The sequence below is a fragment of the Equus przewalskii genome, chromosome X, assembly GCF_037783145.1.
Source record: "Equus przewalskii isolate Varuska chromosome X, EquPr2, whole genome shotgun sequence".
In the NCBI taxonomy this organism is placed as follows: Eukaryota; Metazoa; Chordata; class Mammalia; order Perissodactyla; family Equidae; genus Equus; species Equus przewalskii.
In genome coordinates, this window is record NC_091863.1 from 82129645 (window position 1) to 82155423 (window position 25779).

Genomic DNA, 25779 nt, shown 5'->3' on the forward strand with positions numbered 1-25779 from the left:
TATATATATGGCCCAAATATCGCATTGGACATATTTATACTCAAAATTAGCTCTTTTTCTGAAATTAAAATTTAAGTGGGCATTCTGTATTTTATCTGGCAATCCTAGAATTGGTACACCTTTTCAAGTTCAGTGGGTTCCGGGTCCCATTAAGGTGGGATTTCAAGATGAAGAGATGGAAGTCCCTTTATATGCTACCAAAGATGCCCTCTGACGTTTATATTTTGCCTTAAATTGGTAATTAATTCTCTCAGCCTTTTATTTTCTTTCTCCAGTGCATCAATGGCACTCAGCAAGAGTCAGCAGATTTCATAGAATTGCTATGTCCCTCAATCCTCTCAACTGCTTGAGATATTACACTTGCACGTACATTCCTTTCCACTAGCATCGCCATTAAAGTTTTAACAATTGTACTGCTATAGCATGCCAGGGACTATCCACTACCAGTATTTTATCAACTACCAACAAAATGATCTTCACTGCCTGCTCCCCAAATCCCATTTTTGGAGTCTGTTTCCTAGGACTACTCTTGGTATCACCTGTCTTAAATAAGGTTCTGGAGATCTGCTGGAGGTAATTTATAGGGTCACGTTCAAAAGAAACACATCTGTGATGCAGTGAGGGAAGCAAGATTACCAGGGAAATTGAACTGTGATACAGTTACAACAAAACCCTCAGCTGATTCCATGAGGAGATCTGGAACTAGGATGGCCTTTCAGAATAGCCCAAAATTGAAACAGGACGGCTGGCCTTTGCATACCTACGTTATCCTGTCAATGGATGTGGACTACCTCCAGGAGAGGGCATAACCTTAGGAGAGACAGTTCCCTTCAGACGAGGCCAATTCCTCAGAAGTTAGGGAAATGAATACCTCCGTCCTGAAAAGGTGTGGTAGGGGTGCAGGGTGGTTCTGGGTAGAACAACACAGCATCAATTACAACAAATTTAATTGTATCACTGTTGGCTTTTATCTATTCTATCAATCTACATAATTTTCAAAAACTTAACTTCACTTTCCTTTTTTCTATTTTTTATTTCCCTTACTATCTTTAGCATAGTGTCTCTTCTCTCTTGTATTCCTTCCAATTTAATCTTCATTTATGAATTATTTCTTTTATAATTATTTCCTTAGTTCTGTCAGTTTTTCATCTCACATCCTTCTGTTGTCTATTTTTGGGTTCTTTCCCTTATTTATGCTGTCTTTCAAAATTCTTTCAGATCATTTTGAAATACTGAGTTAGAGTCTCCATTTACTGTGTCTGCATTTTTCTGGTGTTTTCGCATCCTACAGGTCTCACCTTTAGTTTATTTTCCTGTCATATTTCCCCAGATCTGCTTTCTCTGGATTCTTCCCCTATTCACTACCATTTGAACTTTCCCTTCCCCTTCCCCACAATGTTTCTGCCCTGTTCAATTTGATTTCTGAAACTAGCAGTTTTCTTTTTGTATGTGGGTTTGTTCTTCTGGAGGAAACTGTGTGCTGGATAGTTCTGAAATCCTCAAGGTCTTAGTTCACCATAGCACTCTTTGCTCTCTTGCTGATTCTGTGCAGTTTTTTCCCACTCACCTGCAATTGAGAACCTATGATGACTTCTTCTAATGTTTCAGTTGCTCTGAAACTTATTTTCCCAGTATAATCAAGAAATAATATTTCAGATTAGAGTAGTGGCAGTGAAGATGAAGAGAATTCGACAGTAAAAGAGATATTTTGGTGGTACAATCAAGGGGAATTGCTTATGGTCTAACGTAGAAGTGAAAAGGTACTCAAAAATGGTTTTTGGCTTGGGGCAGGCCCCGTGGCTGAGTGATTAAGTTTGCGCGCTCCGCTGCAGGCGGCCCAGTGCTTCGTTGGTTTGAATCCTGGGTGCGGACATGGCACTGCTCATCAGACCACACTGAGGCGGCATCCCACGTGCCACAACTAGAAGGACCCACAACGAAGAATATACAACTATGTACCGGGGGGCTTTGGGGAGAAAAAGGAAAAAAATAAAATCTTTTAAAAAAATGGTTTTTGGCTTGAGCAGTTGCAGGAAGGTTTTACAGAAATAGGGGGAACTGGGAGATGAGTGATTGGTAGTGGCAGAAGCAGGCACTCTATTTGGCTATATTAAGTTTGAAGTACTTAAATAGCCAAGTGGATATATAAAAGAAGTCTTTGAACTCAGAGAAAAAGGTCTGCTTAGATGTCACTTCCTTTGGGAAGCCTTTCCCGAATGCCCACTTCCCAACCCATTAAGCTTGTTACCCTTGATACCCACAGCATCCTTCATCACTGCTATTGTACCCTCTATCAAACTTATAATGAAATTTCCTGTTTATTGCTCCATTATCTCTGTTAGACTGTGAACTGTTTGTAGAACAGAGCCTATGTTCTTCATATTTTTCTCGAGTTCCTTCCTGGCTCAGCGCTGAAAGTCAGCTCTTACTACTTGTTCAGTGAATGCATATAACAAGGCAGTCAATTTCATTTTTTTCTAAAGCTCCAATTATTGGAAATTATTTTACAAATTCAGCCAAAATTTGCCTCTATCTTCTCTATTCAGTTGAGGATATATCTATCAAGCTAGGTGATATTAATTTGTTTGTCTGAATCCTGACTTTGATAATTTGCCTTAGATCATATGTAATCTTATGTCTGGATGAGCCTAGTAGTCTCTCAAACCAAACATGTAATAAAAATCCCAACATTGTTTTCACATGTACTATCTTAAACTATGTCTCCTCAAATGTGTTTTTGTACTATCTTCCATAACCAAATGTAGGATTTAATATTTATACTATTAAATTTCATCTTACTAGATTTAGCAAAGAACTCCAGAGGTGGAGGTCATTTTGGATCCTGTATATTTAAATACCTTGACTTATTCTTACCTCCAAGTGCTCAGAGGCAGAAGTTGAGAGCAAAGCAAATGTGCCAAAGTCAGGCTCCAGGTCCTGTTCCCAGCTTCAACCGGAAAATAATGCTTTCTGGTTAACATAAAGTTTATTTTTGACAAAAAGGTTTTTGTCCTAAAATTTTTCAAAACAACTTTCTAGAGCAAGTCACTGGTGACTTCCCCAAGAATGTAGTCAACACCACACTCTCGTCCCTTCTCCGACTTGCCATGCCACTCAATTTAAATGCTTTTAATGTTTAAAATTTGTATGATTCATCCAGGGTTGACCAAAATTGTGCGTGGCTAATTTTAATGAATCATTGATCTGTTTAAGTTATTTTGAAAAGATCACTATAATTTGGTATCTTAATGAATAATCTTATGACATATAGTTTTGAGTTCCTACCCCCATGCTTTAAACACAAAATGCACTTCTGTAGAAGAATTTATCAAAACTCAAAATTCTTACAACTCAATTATCTCATCTCGAACGTTCTGTGAAAAAAAATGCTGCATTGTTTTTGGTTTGCTCAGAAAAGAGAATTTGCCAGTTTTCAGCTAGTTGACAGTCTATTTGCTCTACTCTGGTTCTTCTTTCCCCTCTCCTTTCACCAGTACACCAGATGTGTTAAAAAGAGAAGTGATATTGTTGCACCAAATAATCTTATACCAACAGTCTCGTGGAAGAAAAGTTAATTTGGGGACCATCTAATTCCCTTTTGGACTATTCGTTCAACCAGGTATAAACCCAACCAATCATATTATGCTTCTGCTCATATGTACCATTTTATTCAAACCTCAAGAAAAAACAACTATTAACTGCCTTGCCTAAGTGCAGATATAGCACCACCTAAATTTACTTGCTTTTTTGATAGGATTAATATGTCAAAAGAATACTGTGTCCTATTTTTCCTATTCCTGATGACTCCATGTTGGACTTGGATAGTATTCCCACAAGGCCACACAGCAACTTGATGGTACAACTGAGACCAGAATCCTGGGATTTGGATTCCCAGGCTATTACTCTTTCTACTATACTATGGTGATGCTCAAATGCTTACAGGAGGTGCTTATCATAAAAAAGGGAGCACCAGAGTAAAAAAAATAATCAAGATGCAACAATTTAAAGCATCCTCAAGCCCTCTCCCACTTATAAATTCTTTCTTCTTCAGTTTCAAGCATTTAGTTAGTCATATTTTTCTAGCTTAAAACTGAACTCATCTCAGAATATTAGCTTCTACTAAGCAAGATGTAGAAGAAGTGAAATTATTACACCTTTACAGTATGATCTCCCCAGAGGTGCGAATTGTTTAATTATTCCCCCCTCTCACTCCCAAAATAAAATCATCTTTGGCAGGGAAATGATCATTTACACGAAACGATATGTAGAAATTAAAACACTTTAATATAATATAAACATTTCCAGAATATAGACTGATTTTGTATCAGTACTTTTTAAGAGCTTTTTAAAACTATATATCATCTAAGTGTATTATAGACTGTTTCATTTTCCACTTTCAGAACTAGAAAATACAAAAATACACTGCAAATTAGATTTAACAAACAAAAAATCAGTCTCAATTGCTTCATACATTTTTCTTGGATAAAACCAAGAAACATAAACAAACACACGACAACAACAACAAAATACAACCAACACCAACACAAACCCAAACAAGGAATGGATTCTGTAATGCCTGGTAATTCTCTCATTTAAAATAAATTATCTTCCATGGGTAAATAATTCACTATCACAGCAATTTGATGAACAGAAGTAGAGACAACCTCATTAAGGGAAATTACACTATATGTATGAAATGCATAATTTTTCTTTTTAAGAAAATGAGGAAAAGTAACTTGAGGAAAAGGCATATTGAATACTTTTACTTCACTTTGCTTTTGTTAGAGGTTAAAGTAACTGTCCACTTAGGAAAATTCAAATAAGATGAATTTGATGAAACCAAACTCTTCAACTTATTTCTCCAATTCAATCTTAAGGGAATAAAATTAAAAAGTTCAAAACCCAAAGCAGACTCATCCCAGAGCATTGATGCTTCTGTTTTTCTTCAACAGGCTTCCTTTTCTTTTATGTTCTTGTTGTGTTCTTATGTTCTTCTTTCTCAGAGGCTAGGTTTAGACTTGTTTGTTTCTTCTTTCAATTCAATTTCAATTTTTATGCAAAAACACTAAGCTTTCCTGAACTGACACTGACTGTATCCACTTCTTTTCTTCATGAGATGCTTTTGCTTTTGTCTAGATCCATTTTCTTAACTGATTTCTTCAACTGATCCTTGGGTAAACAAAACTAAAAGTTCAAACTCCTATAACAGACTCATCCCAAAGCATTGACTCTTCTGTCTTTTCTTCAACAGGTTTCTTTTCTCTTATGTTCTTCTTTCTCAGAGGCTAGGCTTAAGTTTGTTTCTTCTTTCAATTCGGTTTCAATTTTTATGAAAACACTAAGCTTTCCTAAACTGACTGTATTCACTTCTCCTTTTATTCATTGTCTTTATCTAAATTCATGTCTTTATCTCAAGATGTGCCTGTCTTTATCCAAATCCATATTCTTAACCGATTTCTTCACTTTATCCTCCAGTAAACAATAAAAGTTCAAAATCCAAGAATAGACTCGTCCCAAAGCATTTCCTCTTCCGTCTTTTCTTCAACAGATTTCTTTTTCTCTTTCTTGTGCTTACGTTCTTCTTTCTCAGAGGTTACACCATGGCTTTTTTTCTTTTTTCGATGCTTAAGCTTTCCTGAACTGACACTGACTTTATCTCCCTCTCTTTTCCTTTCCCGGACGCTCTTGTCCTTGTCTAGATCTGTATCTTCATAACTCTTTTTCCTTTTATGCTTGGACTGCTCCTTCTCTGGCTTTTCTTTGCCTTCCTCCAGGTGCCTTCTTCTCTTCTGATGTCTCCGTTTATGACCTGCTTGGTGGTCAGTGGTATTGTCTTCTGCTGAGAGGTGCTTGTAAACTTCAGATTCTACACTGTATGAGCCAGAGTTATTTTCTTGATGACTAAGGCTCAGAGGTACTGGTTTTTCTGGGACACAGTCTCTGGTCGATTGACAGTAGGTCATAGAGTCTAGTCTCTGTTTGCTGTCATGAGCTGGTAAGCAATGAGGTAACTGGTTTTCCACTGCTTGTGAAATACTGTATGATCCTGGGTAGGTCTGGAAAGTCTCAAATGGGAGTCTTTGCTCAAACATTCTATGTCTGGGTCTGGAATCAACCACTTCTCTGTACTTAAGGGTTTCCATAGAGCTATCGCTTATCTTTCTGAAACAAGTCTTTGGCTCTAGTCCTCTGGCTTTCTGCACTTTGATGTAATCTTCAAGCTCATCTTGAAAAGAGTCATATGTCCTTTTTGAATGAGTTGGTAACCAGTGATGTAACTGGCTTTCTACTGGTGAGATATTGTATGGTCGCTGGTAGGTCTGAGAAGTCTCAAATGAAAACCTTTGCTCAATCATTCTTTGTCTGGGTCCAGAATCAACTTCTCTGTACCCACGGGTTTCCATTGAGCTCTCTCTTATCTTTCTGAAACAAGTCTTTGGATCTAATCCTCTGGCTTTCTGCACTTTGATGTAATCTTCCAGTTCATCTTGAAAAGAGTCATATGTCTTCTTTGAATGAGCTGGTAAGCAATGAGGTAACTGGTTTTCCACTGTTTGTGAAATACTGCATGATCTTGGGTATGCCTGGAAAGTCTCACATGGGAGCCTTCCTTCAAACATTCTATGTCTGAATCTGGAATCAATCACTTGTCTGTACCCACGGGTTTCCAAAACACTCTCTTCCATCTTTCTGAAACAAGTCTTGGGCTCTGGTCCTCTGACTTTCTGAACTTTGATATAATCTGCACTTTCATTTTGGTAAGAGTCTTGTGTCTTCTTTGAATTCTTCACTAGATTGATAACGATAGCTTCTCTGCAAAAAAAAAAGAGAAGAAAGTTCTAGTTACTAGATTATTTTATTCTGAATATTTTTTTGCATTCAGAAAGTTCAGTCTGACAAAACAAAAACAACAAAAGCCCAAATAAATTTTAAAAACCTACCTCAATATAAAAGCTATAAATCATGACTTTTTATGCCAAAAAGCAGGAGAAGGGATAGTGAGATTATCTCCCAGGCACCTCACAGTTTTTTACACACAAAAAAATTTCAGGCCTTGGATGAAAGGGAAAATGGTTACAAACAAGCAGATATATCTGATACTGCTACAGTACTTAAAATGTAAGACATGTGGGATGTGTGGGAGAGGATCAATAATATTTAATGCCCTGAAGATGATCTGATCTGAATGTCACATTGTTTTAAAAGTTTTGATTAGTCAGGATTGGATCAAAATGAAAAGACAGAGGGATATGTTCCAAATGAAAAAAGAAGACAAACCCTCAGAAAAAGAACTAAATGAAATGAAGATAAGCAATCTACTAGATAAAGAGTGCAAAGTAATGGTCATAAAGATGCTCACCATGGAGCTCCATTCTTATGGAGAAGAATGGATGAACACTGAAAATTTCAACAAAGTGACAGAAAACATATAAAAAGAACCAATCACAAATGAAATATCTAACTGAAATGAAAAATACACTAGAGGTAACCAAAATAGCAGATTAGATTATGCAGAAGAATGGCTCAGCAATCCAGAAGACAGGGTATTGGAAATCACCCAATCAGAACAGCAAAAAGAAAAAAGAATTTAAAAAAAATGGGGATAGTTTAAGGGACCTCTGGGACAACATTATGCATATTAACATTCACATTATAGGGGTTCCAGAGGGAGAAGAGAGAGAAAAAGGGACAGAAAACTTATTTGAAAAAATAATGGCTGAAAATTTCCCCAACCTGGTGAAGGAAACAGACATCCAAGTCCAGGAATCAGAGAGAGTCTCAAATAAGATGAATCCAAAGAAATCCATACCAAGATGCATTATAATTAAAGTGTAAAAAGTTAAAGATAAAGAGAGAATCTTAAAAACAGCAAGACAAAAACAACTATTCATGTACAGGGGAACCCCAACAAGACTATCAGCTGATTTTTCAGCAGAAACTTTACTGGCCAGAAGAGAATGGCACAGTATATTCAAAGCGCTGAAAGGAAAAACTTACAACCAAGAAGACTCTACTCAGTAAAGTTATCATTCAGAATTAAAAAAAAGATAAAGAGTTTCCTAGACAAGCAAAAGCATAACTGGCCTTTCAAGAAACGTTAAAGGGACTTCTTTAAACATAAAAGAAAAGGCTGTAACTAGAAATAAGAAAATTAGGAAAGAAAAAGATCTCACTGGTAATGGCAAACATATAGTAAAGACAGTGGATCAACCATCTATATAGCTAGTTTGAAGGTTAAAAACAAAAGTACTAAAGTTATCTTTACCTACAATAATTAGTTAAGGAATATACAAAATAAAGAGACGTAAAATATAATGTCAAAAACATAAAACATGGGGGGGTAAGTAAAAATGTAGTGCTTATAGAATGTGCTCGAACTGAAGTGACCATCAACTTCAAATAGACTGCCGTATACATAGGTTGTTATACATGAAGCTCATAGTAACTAAAAACCTAAAACCTATAATAGATACACAAAAAAATAAAGAGAGAGGAATACAGACGTAACATTAAAAAAGTCATCAAATCACAAGGGAGGAGAGTAAGAGAATAAGAAAGGAACAGAAAAGAACTACAAAAACAACCAGAAAATAATTAACAAAATGGCAGTAAGTACATACCTATCAATAATTACTTTAAATGTAAATGGACCAAATGCTCCAATCAAAAGACATAGTGTGTCTGACTGGATAAAAAAAAAAAACAAGATCCATCTACATGCTGCCTACAAGAGACTCATTTCATATCTTAAGACACACAGAAACTGAAAGTGAAGGGATGGAAAAAGATGCAGGCATACCTCCTTTTATTGCACCTCACTTTACTGCACTTCACAGATCTTACACTTTTTACAAATTGAAGTTTTCTGGCAACCCTGCACCAAGGAAGTCTATCGGCGCCATTTTTCCAACAGCATTTGCTCACTTTGCGTCTCTGTGTCATATTTTGGTAATTCTTGCAATGTTTTGAACTTTTTCATTATTACTATATTTGCTATGGTGATCTGTGATCAGTGATCTTTGATGTTACTACTTTAACTGTTTTGGGGTGCCACGAACAGCATCCATATGACTGCAAACTTAATCAATAAATGTGTGTGTGTTCTGACTGCTCCACTGACCAACCATTCCCCTGTCTTTCTCCCTCTCTTTGGGCCTCCCTATTTCCTGAGACACGACAATACTGAAATTAGGCTGATTAATAAACTTACAATGGCCTCTAAGTGTTCAAGTGAAAGGAATAGTTGCACATCTCTCACTTTTATTTTTTCTCCCAAAGCCCCAGTACATAGTTGTATAGCCTAATTGTAGGTCATTCTAGTTCTTCTATATGGGATGCCACCACAGCATGTCTTGATGAAAGGTGTGTAGGTCTGCACCCAGGATCCAAATCAGTGAACCCTGGGCAGCCAAAGCAGAGCATGCGAACTTAACTAATATAATGATAAAGGGCTCAATCCAACAAGAGGAAATAAATGTAAATATCTATGCACCCAACACAGGAGCACCTAAATACATAAAGCAAACATTAACAGACATATAGGGAGAAACTAACAGTAATACAATAATAGTAGGGGAGTTTAACACCCCACTTGCATCAGCGGATAGATCATCCAGACAGAAAATCAACAAGGAAACATTAGTCTTAAACAACACATTAGACCAGATGGACTTAACAGATATATACAGAATATTCCATCACAAAACAGTAGAATACACATTCTTTTCAAGTGCACATGGAACCTTCTCCAGGATAGATCACATGCTAGGCCACAAAACAAATCTCAATAAATTTAAGAAGAGTGAAATCATATCAAGCATCTTTTCTGACCACAACAGTATGAAACTAGAAATCAATTACAACAAGAAAACTGGAAAAAACATGAATACATGGAGGTTAAATAACATGTTACTAAATAATCAATCAGTCAATGAAGAAATCAAGAGGAAGTCAAAAAATACCTTGAGACAAGTGAAAATGGAAACACAATGCTCCAAAATCTATGAGATGCAGCAAAAGCAGTTCTAAGAGGGAAGTTTACAGTGATACAGGCCTACCTCAGGAACCAAAAAAATCTCAAATAAACAATCTAACTTTACATCTAAAAGAACTAGAAAAAGAACAAACAAAGCCCAAAATAGTAGAAGGAAGAAATAAAAAAGATCAGAGTAGATAAATGAAATAGAGACCAAACAAACAATAGAAAATATCAATGAAACTAAGAGCTAGTTCTTTGAAAAGATAAACAAAATAGATAAATGTTTAGTCAGACTCATCAAAAAAAAAAGAGAAAGGGCTGAAATAAATAAAATCAGAAGTGAAAGAGATGTTACAACTAACACCACAGTAATAGAAAGGATTGTAAGAGATTACTACAAAGAATTATAGGCCAATAAATTGGACAACCTAGAATAAATGAATAAATTCGTAGAAACATACAATCTTCTAAGACTGAATCAGGAAGAAATAGAAAATCTGAACAGATCAATTACTAGTAACAAAATTGAATCAGTAATCAAAAAACTCCCAACAAACAAAAGTCCAGGACCAGATGGCTTACCGGGTGAATTCTACCAAACATTTAAAGAAGAGTTAATATCTATCCTTCTCAAACTATCCCAAAAAATTGAAGAAGAAGGAATGCTTCCCAACTCATTCTATGAGGCCAGTATTACCTTGATACCAAACCAGACAAAGACACTCAACAAAAAAAGAAAATTACAGGCCAATGTCCCTGATGAATATTAAATGCAAAAATCTTCAACAAAATATTAGCAAACCAAAATTCAACAATACAGTAAGAGGATCATACACCATGATCAAGTGTGATTTATCCAAGGAATGCAAGGATGGTTCAATATCTGCAAATCAATCAACATGATATGCATTAACTAAAAGAAAGATAAAAATCATATGACCATCTCAATGGATGCAGAAAAAAAGCATTTGACAAAATTCAACATCCATTTATGATAAAAACTCTCAATAAAGTGGGTATTGACAGAACATACCTCAACATAATAAAAGCCATATATGACAAACTCACAGCTAACATCACACTCAATGGGTGAAAAGCTGAGAGCATTTCCTCTGAGATGAGGAACAAGAGAAGGATGCTCACTCTTGCAACTTTTACTCAACATAGTATTGGAAGTTCTAGCCAAAGTGATCAGTCAAAAAAAGAAATAAAAGGCATCCAAATTGGGAAGGAAGAAGTAAAACTGTTACCATTTGCAGATAACATGATACTATATATAGAAAACCCTAAAGGAACCACCAAAAATATTGGAATAAATAAATTCAGTAAAGTTGCAGGATACAAAATCAATATACAGACATCTGTTGCAATTCTATACACTAATAACAATCAGAAAGAGAATTTAAGAAAACAATCTCATTTAGAATTGCATCAAAAAGAATAAAATACCTAGGAATAAATTTAACCAAGGAGGTAAAAGAGCTGTAATCTAAAAACTATAAGACATTGATGAACAAAATTGAAGATAACACAAATAAATGGAAAGATACTCCATGCTCATGGATTGGAAGAATGTTGTTAAAATGTCCATACTACCCAAAGCAAACTACAGATTCAATGTAATCTCTATCAAAACACCAATGGTATTTTTCACAGAACTAGAACAAAGAATCTTAAAGTTTGTGTGGAACCACAAAAGACCTCGAATAGCCAAAGCAACTCTTGAAAAAGATGAACAAAGCTGGAGGTATCCCATTCCCTGACTTCAAAATATACTACAAAACTATAGTAATCAAAACATCATAGTACTGGCACAAAAACAGATACATAGATCAATGAAACAGAAGTGAGAGTCCAGAAATAAACCTACACATTTATGGATAGCTAATTTTAGACAAAGGAGCTAAGAACATACAATGGAGAAAGAAAATTCTCTTCAATCAATGGCATTGGGAAAACTGGACAGCCACAACAAAAGAATGAAAGCAGACCATTATCTTACACCATACACAAAAATTAACTCAAAATGGATTAACAATTCAAAAGTAAGACCTGAAACCATAAAACTCCTAGAAGAAAACAAAGGCAGTATGCTCTTTGTCCTCGGTCTTAGCAATATCTTTTTGAATGTCTCCGTAGGCAAGGGAAACAAAAGAAAAAATAAACAAATAGAATTACATCAAACTAAAAAGCTTCTGTACAGCAAGGAAACCATCAACAAAATGAAAAGACAATCTACCAAATGGGAGAAGATATTTGCAAATCACACATCCAATAAGGGGTTAATATCCAAAATATGTAAAGAACTCATACAACTCAACAACAACATCAAAAACAACCCCAAATAAAAAATGGGCAGAGGATCTGAACGGATATTTTTCCAAAGATGGCCAATAGGTAAATGAAAAGATTTCAACATCACTAATTATTAGGGAAACAAAAATCAAAATCACAATGAGATATGACCTCATGCCCATCAGAATGGCTATTATTAAAAAGATAAGAAATAATGAGTGTTGGACAGGATGTGGGGAAAAGGGAATCCTGGTACACTGCCGATAGGCATGTAAATTGGTGCAGCTACTATGGAAAATAGTACGAAGATTCTTGAAAAAATGAAAAATAGAACTACCATACAATCTAGTAATTCTACTTCTGGGTATTTATCTGAAGAAATGAAAATGCTTAATTTGAAAAGATATATGCACCCCTATGTACACTGCAGCATTATTTACAATAGCCAAGATATGAAAGCAACCTAAGTGTCCATAGATAGATGAATGGATAAAGATGTGGTGTACATGTACACATACACCTACACACACACACACACACACACACACACACACACACACACACACTGGAATATTACTTAGCCATAAAAAAGAATGAAATCTTGCCATTTGCAACAACATAACAACATGGATGGACTGAGAGGGTACTATGGTAAGTGAAACAAAGCAGACAGAAAAAGACAAATACTGTATGAATTCACTTATATGCGGAATCTAAAAAACAAAACAAACAAAACAAAACAAAACAGAAACAAATTCATAGGGCTGGCCCCGTGGCTGATTAGTTAAGTTTGCAAGCTCTTCTTTGGCAGCTCAGGGTTTTGCCAGTTTGGATCCTAGGCATGGACATGGCACCGCTCATCAGGCCATGCTGAGGTGGTGTCCCACATAGCACAACCAGAAGGACCTACAACTAGAATATACAACTATGTACTGGGGGACTTCAGGGACAAGAAGGAGGAAAAGAAAGAAGATTGGCAACAGATGTTAGCTCAGGTGTCAATCTTAAAAAAAAACCTCATAGATACAAAGAACAAACTGGTGGTCACCAGAGGAAAGGGGGGTGAGGGGATGGGCAAAATAGGTGAAGGGAATTAAGAGGTACAAACTTCTAGTTATAAAATAAATAAGTCATGGAGATGTAATATACAGTATTGGGAATATAGTAAATAATATTATAATAACTTTGTATGGTGACAGATGGTTACTAGACTTGCCATGGTCATCATTTTGTAACATATATGAATGTTGAATCACCATGTTCTACATCTGAAACTAATATAATATTGTATGTCAACTATAGCAAAAAAAGTTTTAAGTCAGCTCCTTGTATGGATATATAAATGTGATGGCTATTTATTCTGGAACTCTGAGATTTTAAGAGTCTAAAGGAACCTTAAACTAATTTGGTGAGTCAGACAATTTGGCTTCTAAGTATTCAGACTCAATATAAATATTTCCTACTAGAATAAAATAATATAATAGAAATACTATGCTTTGATTTTAAAAGCAACAAACCAAATATACAATAGCTAAGTGTTCCTCTGTCCTGCTATCTGATTTATCCAGTCCCCAATTGTCCACTCAATCCCCTCCTCCTTAAGATAATAGAATAGAATGGAACAAACGTTTAGTGAACTCCTACTATGTGCCAGGCCAGGCACCTTATACATATTTTTATATTTCATTATAACTGCTTTATATCAGAGCTACCCAAAGTTACACATTTGGTAGAAAGATAAATCTGGTATTCCAATCCAGGTGTGTCTAACTGCAAGATTTTTTTCCTTAACCACTATACCTCACTGGAAGGACAATGATTGGATCACTGAATCCCTGGAACTAGGCCAGTCTTTCAGGGATTATTTGAATTTGTATGGTTAGCCTGAGAATGATCCTTTAGCCTTGCTCCAAAGAAGGACCATGCTGTCTGGTGAGAAGGCGTGCCAGTTAGCCAGCTTTACCTATATACCATCATGGCTAGAGAACTCCCTAGGGGATGCTACTAGCATGCAATACGTTACAAATACTACCATCCATACCCAGGATCAACTCATAGGGAAATGAATGCCTAGACAGTCTGTAAAACACATGCAAAAGTACTTGATAGAAGCTCTGGTCTTTGGTGTCACAGGAGCATTTTGGTAAAAAATACTTACTTAATTTGATGTTCACTTCCTTGCATATGGGACCGGAACATTTCCAAAGATGTAAAGGTGATATTACAAATGTGACAAACATATGTTCTCATACTAAATGCTGAAAAAAAAAAAGAGTTGAAGTTAAGAAGGTCAATATGGATATACTAATAATCACATAGCTGGACAGGAATTTACTAGAGATCATCTTCGTGAACTTTCCCAATTCAAAGATAAGGCCCAGAGAGGTAAAACGACTTGGTCAGTCATAGAGCCAGTTAGTAACAGAGATAGCCTCTCAGAGCCCCTCTCTTTTAATTTAAAGTCCAGAATTCTCTACACTACACCACACTGCTTCTCCAGCCCTGGCATCTTTCCTAAGAAACTGCTATCTGCCTTCTTATTGTTGCTACGTGGAAGGGGCATGAACTCCGAATTTAGCTAGCCCAACTAACCTTTGCCTCTTAATCCCTCAACCAACCTCTTTTTGTTTGCCCCTAGTTCTCTTTCCACCCAATCAAAACCTGAAACATCCCAAAAGATTAAAGACAAATAAAAGCAAATTTTTACTCTCTTACCTGAAATCACTGTAGTGCATTAGTTTACCAAAAGTAATTTCCACAGACATATTTTATAAAGGAGAGAGGTTCAGTGAGCCCCACTCTCAGGATAAACGCTGAAAGCAAAATTCTAAAACAAAACTACTAGTTACCATTTCAAAAGAGTCAAGAGCTATTGAATAGGTATACCAGCTACCTCTCTATTCTGCTTCTTAGGTAGAATTGCAAGCAAGGGATAAATTCATTTTTATTTTCTTAATATTATCATCCTTCCATTGTCTCTTTGGTCAGAAGAAGCAAATTAATAAATTTCATAAGCCAAATATAAAACTATCCCACCCTAAGGAAGAGAGGCAATAAATTGATGGCTGCAGAGATTTTAGGGTCAAGCAAGGTCATCTTCTTTTAAATCAAAAGTAACTTAATCATTTAAAGGATGCTAAATTAATCACTAGCAAGTGTGTTGGCTTCGTCTAAGCAAAGATTATTCATAGAAACATGAGACTATTGTCAAGGGGAAAGAAAGATGGGGACTTTGCAGAACCTGAGGACTCTGCTCACTATTTTTTTTTTCTAGTGAGGAAGACTCACCCTGAGCTAACATCCATTACTAATCTTCGTCTTTATTTTTTTTTTGCTTGAGGAAGACTTGCCCTGAGCTAACATCTGTGCCAATCTTCCTCCACTTTGCATGTGGGATGCCTCCACAGCATGGCTGATGAGTGGAGTAGGTCCACACCCGGGAAATGAACCTGTGAACCCAGGCCACCAAAGCAGAGCACATGAAACTTTAACCACTTGGCCATGGGGCCAGCCCTCTCTGCTCACTGTTGACATATACTCTATGGTGGGCCCAGGGGAGCTCAGCAGGTTATGCCAAAGTCTGAATGAATGATTCCTCAAAACTATCCTCTCTCCCTGTGCTCTGATTTCATGCTCACCAATCACTTTCTGATTATAATTTGGTTTCCCATATTCTTTGATACCATAAAAAGGATCCCCTGGATGATAGATATTTTTTAAAAAGCCCTGTGAACTGGAAATATATATATCTCCTTCTACCATAAATCAGTAACAAGAATGACAATGTATTAACTTAAACTATAATGTTTCCCAAACTTCTGTGATAAGAATCACCTGGAGTGTTAATTAAAAATATAGATCCCTAGTCCTCTCCCCTGGAGAACATTATTCACTGTTCTGGGACAGGGAATTTGTATTGTAATAATACTCCTGGTAATTATTATCAGAGAATGTGTGGCAAATACACTGAGGGAATACCTTTCCAGTTCCTCAGTTATTTATCAGCATCTTCCAAGTTATTTTCTGGTTTGGTGAGCTCATGATTTCAGGCTGATCAACTCTGAAGATTCTGGACTTCCTGCAAAGCCAAGAACTAAATCCAGGACTCTACATCCTCACAACAACCCTTTTCAGGAAAGTATTACCGTCCTTATTTAGCAGATGTGGAAATTAAGGCTCAGATTTGCTTGGCCAATACCATACATTTTGAGGGCACTCAAGTTATACAAGATAAGCAAGAGTCTTGGTTTCCTCTAGATTAGAGATTTTCAAAGCTAGTTACACATTAGGATCAGGTGGAAAACCTTAAAAATATTTATGTTACAGCTCCGCATCAGATCAATTAAATCAGAATCTCTAGGGGTGGAACCAGACTTTCTTACTTTTTGAAACCATTCTAGATGATTTTTCTTGCAGCCATTGTTGAACATCACTGCCCTAGACTATGGAGCCAATGATCTTCACTATGATTATAAACTCCGACTATATTTCAGGGATTTTACATATTTGTTTAGTGTTTATAAATTACATTATATATAATGTTCTCCTCATTTCCTCCTTTGTTTCTTCATAAATTACATCAGAAGATTATAATATAGGTAACTTAGAGGTTTAGAGGAGATGCAGGTCAGATAGGAAAGATCCAGAGGCAGTTATGGAACTGTAGTCTCATTACTGTTACCTTAGCCCTTGTCTTTTTCATACACTGATATTCTTTATCTTTTTCTAGGATATAGACATCTCAGAAAATAATATATAAAAATGGTGCAAATCCTTTCTATAAAGATATGAGGCGTATTTATTGACCTCAAGTTCAAAATTCCTGGTCTAGCCCTCCTGAAACTTGTCTCCACTATGTTTCTTATACTCTCCATTATCCTATCTGAGTTTGCTCTTTGCTCCTATCCAGCTTTGCTGCCCTCAGCCCTGCTAAGGTTCCTTGTTTCTAACTTCACCCAGAAACTCAAGCTTCTTTGCATCTTGTACCTTTCAGAATTTTCCATGACCTAACACTTGTGGGGCCCACTCTTCTCCTAATCACAGCCCTATCCTCTAATTCCCTGGACTAAGGTTTTCGTTTTCAAAGCATAAACTGGGGAAGTGTATGTCTTTATAGTCTAACATTGTGGTTCTCAATCTTGGCTCTTTACTGTAATCACTTGGGGAGTTAAAAAAGACAAAACAAAACACTAATGTGTAGGTCCCAGGGATTCCAATTTAATTGATTTGATGAATGGCCTTGGGATTACATATTTGGGATTTCTAAAAGCTCCCTGCATGATTCTAATATGCAGTCAAGGATGAGAATCATTTGTCTAATATCTTAAATGGGGGAAAATCAGTTGAGAGCTACACGTAAACAAAAATGTAACAATGTGGGATTTAGCTGATAACGAAAAACAGAAAATATCGAATTCACCTGTTTTTAAATCATGACAGGAAAACCAGACATTTTTTAAAAACTAACGTTTGTTGAGGACCTATTCTGTGATGGGTACAGTATATACTGCCTCATTTCATCCTTTTTCAATCCTGTGAAGTAGCCTTATTTTCATTTTATACCTAAGGAATCTGAAGTGCAACTGGGCAAGTGACTTTAAACATTTCTCTCAATCTATGTTTATCCCTCTACATGATACTGCCTCTAAATAAACAATTGGGAATATTAATTGAGAAAAACTATATACTCATTACCATTTAAAGCGCTGAGAAGGATATTACAGAATAAAATATAATCCCTTATCTCAAGTGGCTAATTCAGTGAAGGGGCTATAATTAATGCAATTGAACAGTAACGCCTATGAGAAATCAGAGGAAAGGGAGAATACCAAGAGCTAGAGCAGTGAGGGAAGTTGTGATGGACCTTGGAGGATGAGAAGGATTTGAACTGTAAGGAAAACAGATAAGGGCATTCCAGGGGGTGAAAACAATATTAGGTATGGCAGAGAGAGAAATGAGCACGATGTGTTGAATTCAAATAATCTCATCCAACCAATACAACCAACTATGTGGCACCAAACATCACGCTAGATGCTGGGGGTACAAGATGAGTAAAATGGACAGGTTGCTCACAAATCAAAGTGAGAAACAGATACATGAACAGAGGATTTCAATCTCATGTGGCAAAATGTGAGAGAAAGATATGCTTAAGGAGTAAGGAGCTCAAAGAAGCAGAGGCACTTAGCACAATAGGGCAGTCTGAAGAGGGCTACTGGAAGAGACGATGCCTTAGTTAAACTTGGAAGGATGAAACATAGTAACTTGATGAAAAGAGTTGAGAAGAGCATTGTAGGCAGAGCAGCTAGCAGAAAAAAAGCACAGAAGTGTTTACAGGAACTTCTCAAAATTTGGAATTGTTGTAGAATAAAATATAGGGAGGTGAGATGGGAGAGGCAAAAGAATGTTGGATCAAAGAGACACTTACATTATATGCTAAGGAGCCTAGACTTTTTATTTTTGCAATGGGAAACCTTGTAGTGGTTTAAGTAGTAAGTGACATGGTCAGCTGTGTATTTAAAGAAATCTCTCCTCTAGCTGCAATATGGAAGATGAATTTGAGAGGAGCAAGCCTGGAAGTAAGGAGAGCACATTTATGTAAATATACTAGACCAGGCAAGAGATAAGAAGGGCATGGGCTAGAAGGGCCACAGTAGGGGTAGAGAGGAACAGGAAGATTGGTGAAATATTTAGCACTAAAACCAGTAATACTGTGACTGATTGAATGTGGGAAATAAGAGAGAAGGAGGAATCTAGAGGAGTCTAAAATAAATCTCAGGATCTTAGTTTGGCAACTGAGTGGGTGGTGATCCTGTTAACTGAAATTGGAACTTCAGAAGGAAATGCTGCTTTAGGAGGTGGGAGAATAAGCAACGGTGAGTTTGAGTTTGGACACACAGAGTCTGAGATATTTGTGAGATCTCCATGTAAAGGTGTCCAACAGGCAGTTAGATATAAGAGTTTGAAAGGCAGAAGATAGATCAGAGTGATTTTGGAGAAGTCAGAGCATAGGTAGTTAAAACAGTCAGAGTGCATGAGATCTCCTGAGGACAATGTATGGGTGGGCATAGGAGTAACAACATAATGAAAAAACTCTGAATAAAGTTCTTTTTATTCTTTAAACTAAGATAGCAGAGGAAGAGGGGCCAACGAAAAGTTTACAAAGACAGATTTATCAGGATGAACAGTAGAGAGTGATGTCAAAGGAGCTATGGAAGTAGAGATTTTTAAAGGAATAATTAGTGAATGGAGTAAAGATGTTCATTGGATTTAGAAATTTAGAGGTCACTAGGACCCTGTGAAGAAGAGTTTCAGTGAAGTGGTAGAGTACTGGTGTGGAGCGCTGGGGGAACGTGTGTCAACAAATGGCAGTGAGTTGAGGAATGAATAACAGTGAAGACAGTAAGAGTGTATTTGAAAAACAAAAAACCAAAACCAACCAAACAAACCAACAGCAACAAAAAATATGGCTAAGAGGAGAAAGGGAAAGTATAGGAATTAAAGGGGAACTTAGGGTTAAGGGGTGATTTGGTTAAGGCAAGATACTTGGTAATTCACATTTGATGGCCAAATTTTTCTTCATGAAATAAGGAATAAGCTTGCCTGAAGGGTGTGAGAAGCAGGAGTGTGGAACAGTGGAGTAGAGTCTTGGAGAGTGGTGTAGGTTTACAAATCATTGCTGAGAGGAAACTGAAGGAAAAGGAAAAGGATAAGTAGGACTAAAAGTTCATAGAAGCTGGATACCAAGACTCTGTAGAGGTACCCACTCTCTAGCCTTAAAATAATTTTCCATAGCATCACTCAGTATCCTGAATGTAAAAGTAGAAAAGGTCGTGTCTGTGGAATTGATCTAGGGTTGAAATCTTGCTACTAGGGAATTAAAGAATAACAATGAGGTCTAAGTAAAGTCTTCCATAAGGTTGTTAGAGCATTAAAGTGTGAGACGATGGTAGTGGAAATATAATATGTAATGGAAGGGTACAGGAAGGAGAAATAGTTCTAAGAATACGTGATAAGGCTTGCTGATGGATAGGATATAGGGAAATTAAGAAGTCAAAGATGCCCTCAAAGATTCAAGTGTAGGTGACCAATAAACAGTGCTACTACCGGCAAAGACAGATAAGAGGAAAGTCAAGTTGGTTTTAGAGAAGATTATTAATTAAATTTGAGATATGTTGAGTTACAGGTGAAGGTAAGACATCTAAGTGCAATAATGGGGCTAGAAATTAGTAAGATAAACAAAACAAATACAATAAATAAAAAATACATACATACTTTAGTTCCATATCGTTATGGTAGCCATTCCTGTGCTAATAAGATCTGGGCAGGATGGGGACATGAAGAAACCAGTGAGAATGATGAAGAAAAAGAGAAAAAGATTAGATATAGTAGAAATATATATAAACAACAGCAGACGGAAAAGAACGCAGAGACAGAAAGAAGGGAGAAATGGGTGAAGAGTGAAATAGTTAAAGTGGCACGTGTTAAATTGTTTTTGTCTTACCACTTGCTCACTTATACTACGGGATTCTGCCATTACTGTTCTTTGAAATTCTCATTAGCTAATTTAAATTCTTCAACTATTTTTTAATTCTTAAATGTTTACTGTTTTGAAAATGGAATAGTCAAAGCAGGGATAACTCTGTTCTTTGAGCTCTAGCTTCAGAGGCTAGTGTAAAATGACTTCAATGAGTGGATTAAATTATGCTGATGATCAGCACTCTCTCCCTGGCCAGATGAAAATTTCACCAAAATTCTCATTCTCTCATTCTAATAACCTTGAAACTTCAGAGTGCTAAAATGACCCTCTCTTCAGAAGTGACCAGAGTGCACACACTTCTCATAACTGACTCAGTTCCAATTTACCTAATACCACTAAACTAGAAGTCACTTATTTCAGATACCCTCAGCCCAGCAATAGGAAAAATACCCCAACAAGTAGAAGTCTGTCATTTCTCCAAACATCTACTACTTTCAGAAGCCCAATCACTTCTATTTCCATACTTGCCTAAATCAATATTCTTTAAAATCCTAAATAAAAACACAGATCTCTATGTAACTTTGGGCGATATGTTGAATCACATTAAGTAGCAAACTTAAATAGTACAAACACAGGGTTAGCAATCAATATATAAAGGTCAATAGTTCGCTAAATCATGTATTAAACTAATCTCTATTGAGGTAGGCCTTCTCTGTGCTAGTTTTTATCTCTAGCACTGGAAATACAGATGAACTAGATGAAGTACCTTCCCTGAAAGACTTTACATTCTAATGGGAGATAAAGACACATGGAGAGATTATTAGATATGCAGGTTAAGGAAGCACAGAAGATAAACCTTGAAGGAAGTGAAAAGGCTTCCAGGAAAGTAGCATGTTAAAGAGTGAGTAGGAGAAGAGAGACGAGATGTGCCAGGCAAAATGGCGGCATGAACAAGGGTACAGAGGCAAGAAATAGGGTAACGGTTTCTGGGAACCATAAGCAGTTTGCAGGTTCTGACCCACATAGATCATGGCAGGAAGTAGCAGGGGATAAGCCTGGAGAAGGAAGGCAGGGACAAGATGGTAAAGAGCTATGAAGCTTAGATTTTATCCTTAGAGAACAGAGAAACAATTAAGGATTATTTTTCTTCCTCTTTTTGCTTGAAGAAGATTGTCTCTGAGCTAACATCCGTGCCAATCTTCCTCCATTTTGTATGTGGGACGCCGCCACAGCATGGCTTGATGAGCAGTGTGTAGGTCTGCACCCAGGATCCGAACCTGTGAACCCTGGGCCACTGAAGTGGAGCGTGTGCACTTAACCACTATGCCACTAGGCCAGCCCCAAGAATTAAGGATTTTTAAGCAGGGGAATGACATGGAAAGATATGCACTTTAGGTGAAACACTCTAGTGGTTAAACTGATGGTGGTTTAGGGGAGACAAAACTGACAGCAAGGAGAGTAGTTAGGAGGTTGTGGCAATATTCTAGAACGATGCTTCTCAAAATTTATTGTGAGAACCAATCACCTAGAGATCTTGTTAAAATGCAGATTGTGATTCAGTAGGTCTGCAGTGAGGCCTGAGATTTTTTTTTCTAAAAAGTTCCCAAGTGATGCCAATGACACTAGCCACAAACCACACTTTGAGTAGCAAAGCTCTAGGAAAGACGCTGAGGGCCTGACTAGTGTGGGAAGAGCAGGGCTGGAGATAAGAGCACAGTAATATTCAGGAGGTAAAACAGTTATGGCTTGGTGCTTAAAATAGTTATGGCTTGGTGCTTCATTAGATACAGAAAGTGAAGAAGGAGGTGGTGGAGGATCCACAGTTAACTACAGGTTTCTACTTTGAATGACTGAGTGGATTCGAAACAGCTATGAGTTATCCAGGTGAAGCAGTGGCTGCCATTTAGATATATGAGTCTAAAGCTTGACAGAAAGGTCATAAGCATACAGATGAGAGAGGAAATCAGAGGAACAGATTAGATCATGTTTACAGAGTAAGGTCAAGAATGGAACCATGGGAACACCTATGTTTAGGTAATGAAGTAAAAACAAGAGCCCCCAAAGAATACAAAAAAGAAATGGAAACACAGGAGAAGAACCAGAGCATAAGGAGTTACATACGACAAAGAATAGAGCCTGAAGAAGGAAGGAGTAATGAACATTTCACAGGAAGCAAAAAGGTCTAGTAAGGAAAGAATTTTAAAATAACAGTGAGTGGAGGAAAAGAAGTGGGTGGAAGACAGAATATGAAAAGGGAATAAAATACACTAGTAGTGAGAAGGTGCCTGTGGGGGAAAAATGAAAAAAAAAAATATGGTTAGAAGAGCAAGTGGATCACTCCAGTCAGGATCAGAATCTTTATTGTGCCTGAATTCTTACAACTCTTTCTTGGCTCCTTGGTTTATCCTCTCTTATTCCCACTTCTACCAATCTAATCATATACTTCCTCTATGAAGACTTTTCTGAACCATGATGTTTCACTTCTCTGGTTACCAAAAATATGTACACAAAAATCCATGTCTGTAGCCTCTTGCAATGAAGCATTACTAACCTAACAAGTTTATACACTTGCTCCTTTAGGGAAAATGGTATATCCTCATTTGTATTCCCAAGAATGACTAGCCTGGCCCCCAAGAGACACTTTAGCCATACATAGTGACTGAATGATATAACCAAATGATACTAATTTAAAAAACTTCCTTCTGTATCTATGATATAACATGGAACCATGGGAACACCTATATTTGATTCTGTAATTAACAAGGGTCATCTAAATCGTCTGGGTCTCATTTTCTAGAAAACCAACAGAAAAAACTAGATGGACTCTAAAGTCCTTACTTATCTAAAATTCTGTGCTCCATGAGTACTATCAACTTCCTGCTCAACAAGAATAAAATGGTATATACATTAACCACTATATCTTATAAAACATAGACTTCCTATGAAAGAGTTTTGCGATATTTTTACTGTTTACCATTTGCATCTGATTTTGCTGGAAGAGGTTTCTCTCTTATCTTGTCTACAAACTTCTTCCTAGCTTCACTTCTTTTGTGTTTTTTCCCAACATAATGTTGTTGGGCCATTAACGGACTATTAAAGGAAGCAGGACAGAGCTTGCAATACTTGTTTGGATTATTCAAATCCAAAGCAGTGCTGGAAGAGGAAGGCATAGTCTTGTCTTTAATCCCACCTGGAGGAGGCTTGACAGCATGGGGCTTCAGAAAAGTTGACTCTGCAGAAGTAGTAATACGCACACCTGCTGAAATAGTTGTAATGAGAAGTGATCAACATGTGTTCAGCTATTAGAGTTGTATTCATTATAAAGTATTAAAGAAACTTAGAATTCTTTAAAAACCCACTATCTTTGGACTTTTTCCACACAGAGCTGTTGGATAAAGGTACTCAGGTTAAAAACAAATTCCTTCTGAGAGAATGGAAATTTGAATATAAGTCTGTCACCAAGTTTCCCCAACAAAGATACAGGCAAGAAAGTTCAGCATCAGGCATTACCTAATTATACTCATTTTAAAAATCAATGAAAGCGTGAGAGCCGTCCTAGTATGGTTCTTGAAATCAGTGAGGGTAAAACAGATGGTGCCAATTTCTAAGTTGGTGTCTTTCTTGAGTAGCACAGTAAGTTATCTATTTAGTCCAGATTTGTGGTGTTTGTTTCAAAATAAAATTTATGCGGTTGTTTCAGGCTATAAAATTATAAGTTTCCACAATTACAGTTATTTCAGAGCTCTTTCATTTAGTCTCCATTCTGAGCCCAAATTGATGAATTTTAGGGACTGGAAGATAAGGCTTTTTAAGATGTTTTCTCTTATAGGGCACAATGATTCTTTCTTTAGACTGGCAGGCAGAAAAACAAATATACAAAAATTAGAGAGACTAGAATAAATTTAAAAATAATTATGGTTTCATTTATTAAGAAAACAATACATTTTAATGCTGGATGAGGTCTACACCATGAGTTGGAAATTAACATTGGTAAATTTTCCATGCCAGGCATGCCTTATTCCTAAAGGACTGAAGCTAGTGAAAATGTGGTAAATTATTTATTCTAGAGGAGTAATCATCTTATTTTTTGTTCTAGCACACAAATGTTTCAAAATACAAGTTGGGTTTTCCAGGGTGTACTCTGCCACCTCAGGCCAGAAGTGAGATCTTTGGGTCAGATTTCTCTTTTGCTGGTGGCCCAACATCACTGGAAGGAAGAAAGAGGCAACGTTTTATAGTTCTCTGTATCTTTGGAATCTAGCACAAAAAAAATAACTATTCAATAACTACTGATTGATGATGCTGGTGGTACTTTTTCTTTATATTCATAGGGAGAAAGGAATGAGCTATCAGGGTAGAAGGAGATTTCATAACTTATGTTCTTGCTTACAGTTATACTTAGTAAATGCTGTACCATAACTATATTATGGTGAAGACATTGGTCTGAACACACATATGAGATAATGTTTTGGTAAGTACTAAAAAGTTTGAGATAGATGCTAAGGGGAAGAAGTAAGACTAGGCTAAGATTTTATGATTTGATTAGAAACTGGAGTGCTCAGGCTGCTCATTGTTATTTCTTTACAGCAGCATAGCAAATCACTTGCTTTTATTTGGATTTAATAAACCAAAAAGGAGAGGTCATACTATTTCTTAAAATTCAGCTGGCAATTATAATCTCCATATTAAACGACAAGAATACAGAAAGAGACTAAGGGGGCAGAAGAAGAATCAAGTTATTGCCCTGGAGTGAAAGTTTCTCCGATAAAAAATGGATGGCAGAGTCAGAAAAAAATGATAGAAAGACCCTGTACTGAAGCTAAAGAGGTGAATGTAATCTTACCCATCCTCGGCTGAAATCCTGATGGAGATACCTGATCATGTTCCTCCATTAATTGCTTCAGTTTTTTAGCATGGACTTTCCCCAAATAGTGAGACTGAGCAACAACTCGGGAGCTAAAAATCATGTTGCAGAGATCACAAAATTTGTTTCTGTCCACTACTTCATTCCTATGCACCTGAAATAAGC

General features: G+C 36.7%; 1 protein-coding gene across 20 annotated transcripts in view; it reads right to left on the reverse strand.

Annotated features, from left to right (window-relative positions):
* Window positions 1-4263: 4263 nt before the first annotated feature.
* Window positions 4264-25779, reverse strand: part of ZMAT1 (zinc finger matrin-type 1) — a 207330-nt gene continuing 185814 nt past the window's right edge. For 6 of the 20 annotated variants that reach the window (XM_070605056.1, XM_070605057.1, XM_070605048.1 and 3 more), the window contains 4 exons: window positions 25594-25768; window positions 23941-24009; window positions 14433-14532; window positions 4264-6813 (listed from right to left, as the gene is read on the reverse strand). In XM_070605056.1, the coding sequence (XP_070461157.1) occupies window positions 5490-6813; window positions 14433-14532; window positions 23941-24009; window positions 25594-25768 (1668 nt within the window). In that variant the 3' untranslated portion in view covers window positions 4264-5489. Of the gene's footprint in view, window positions 6814-14432; window positions 14533-16252; window positions 16353-20541; window positions 22530-23724; window positions 24010-25593; window positions 25769-25779 lie in introns of those variants that run through there. The other 14 variants (XM_070605052.1, XM_070605044.1, XM_070605046.1 and 11 more) reach the window with 6 other exon arrangements.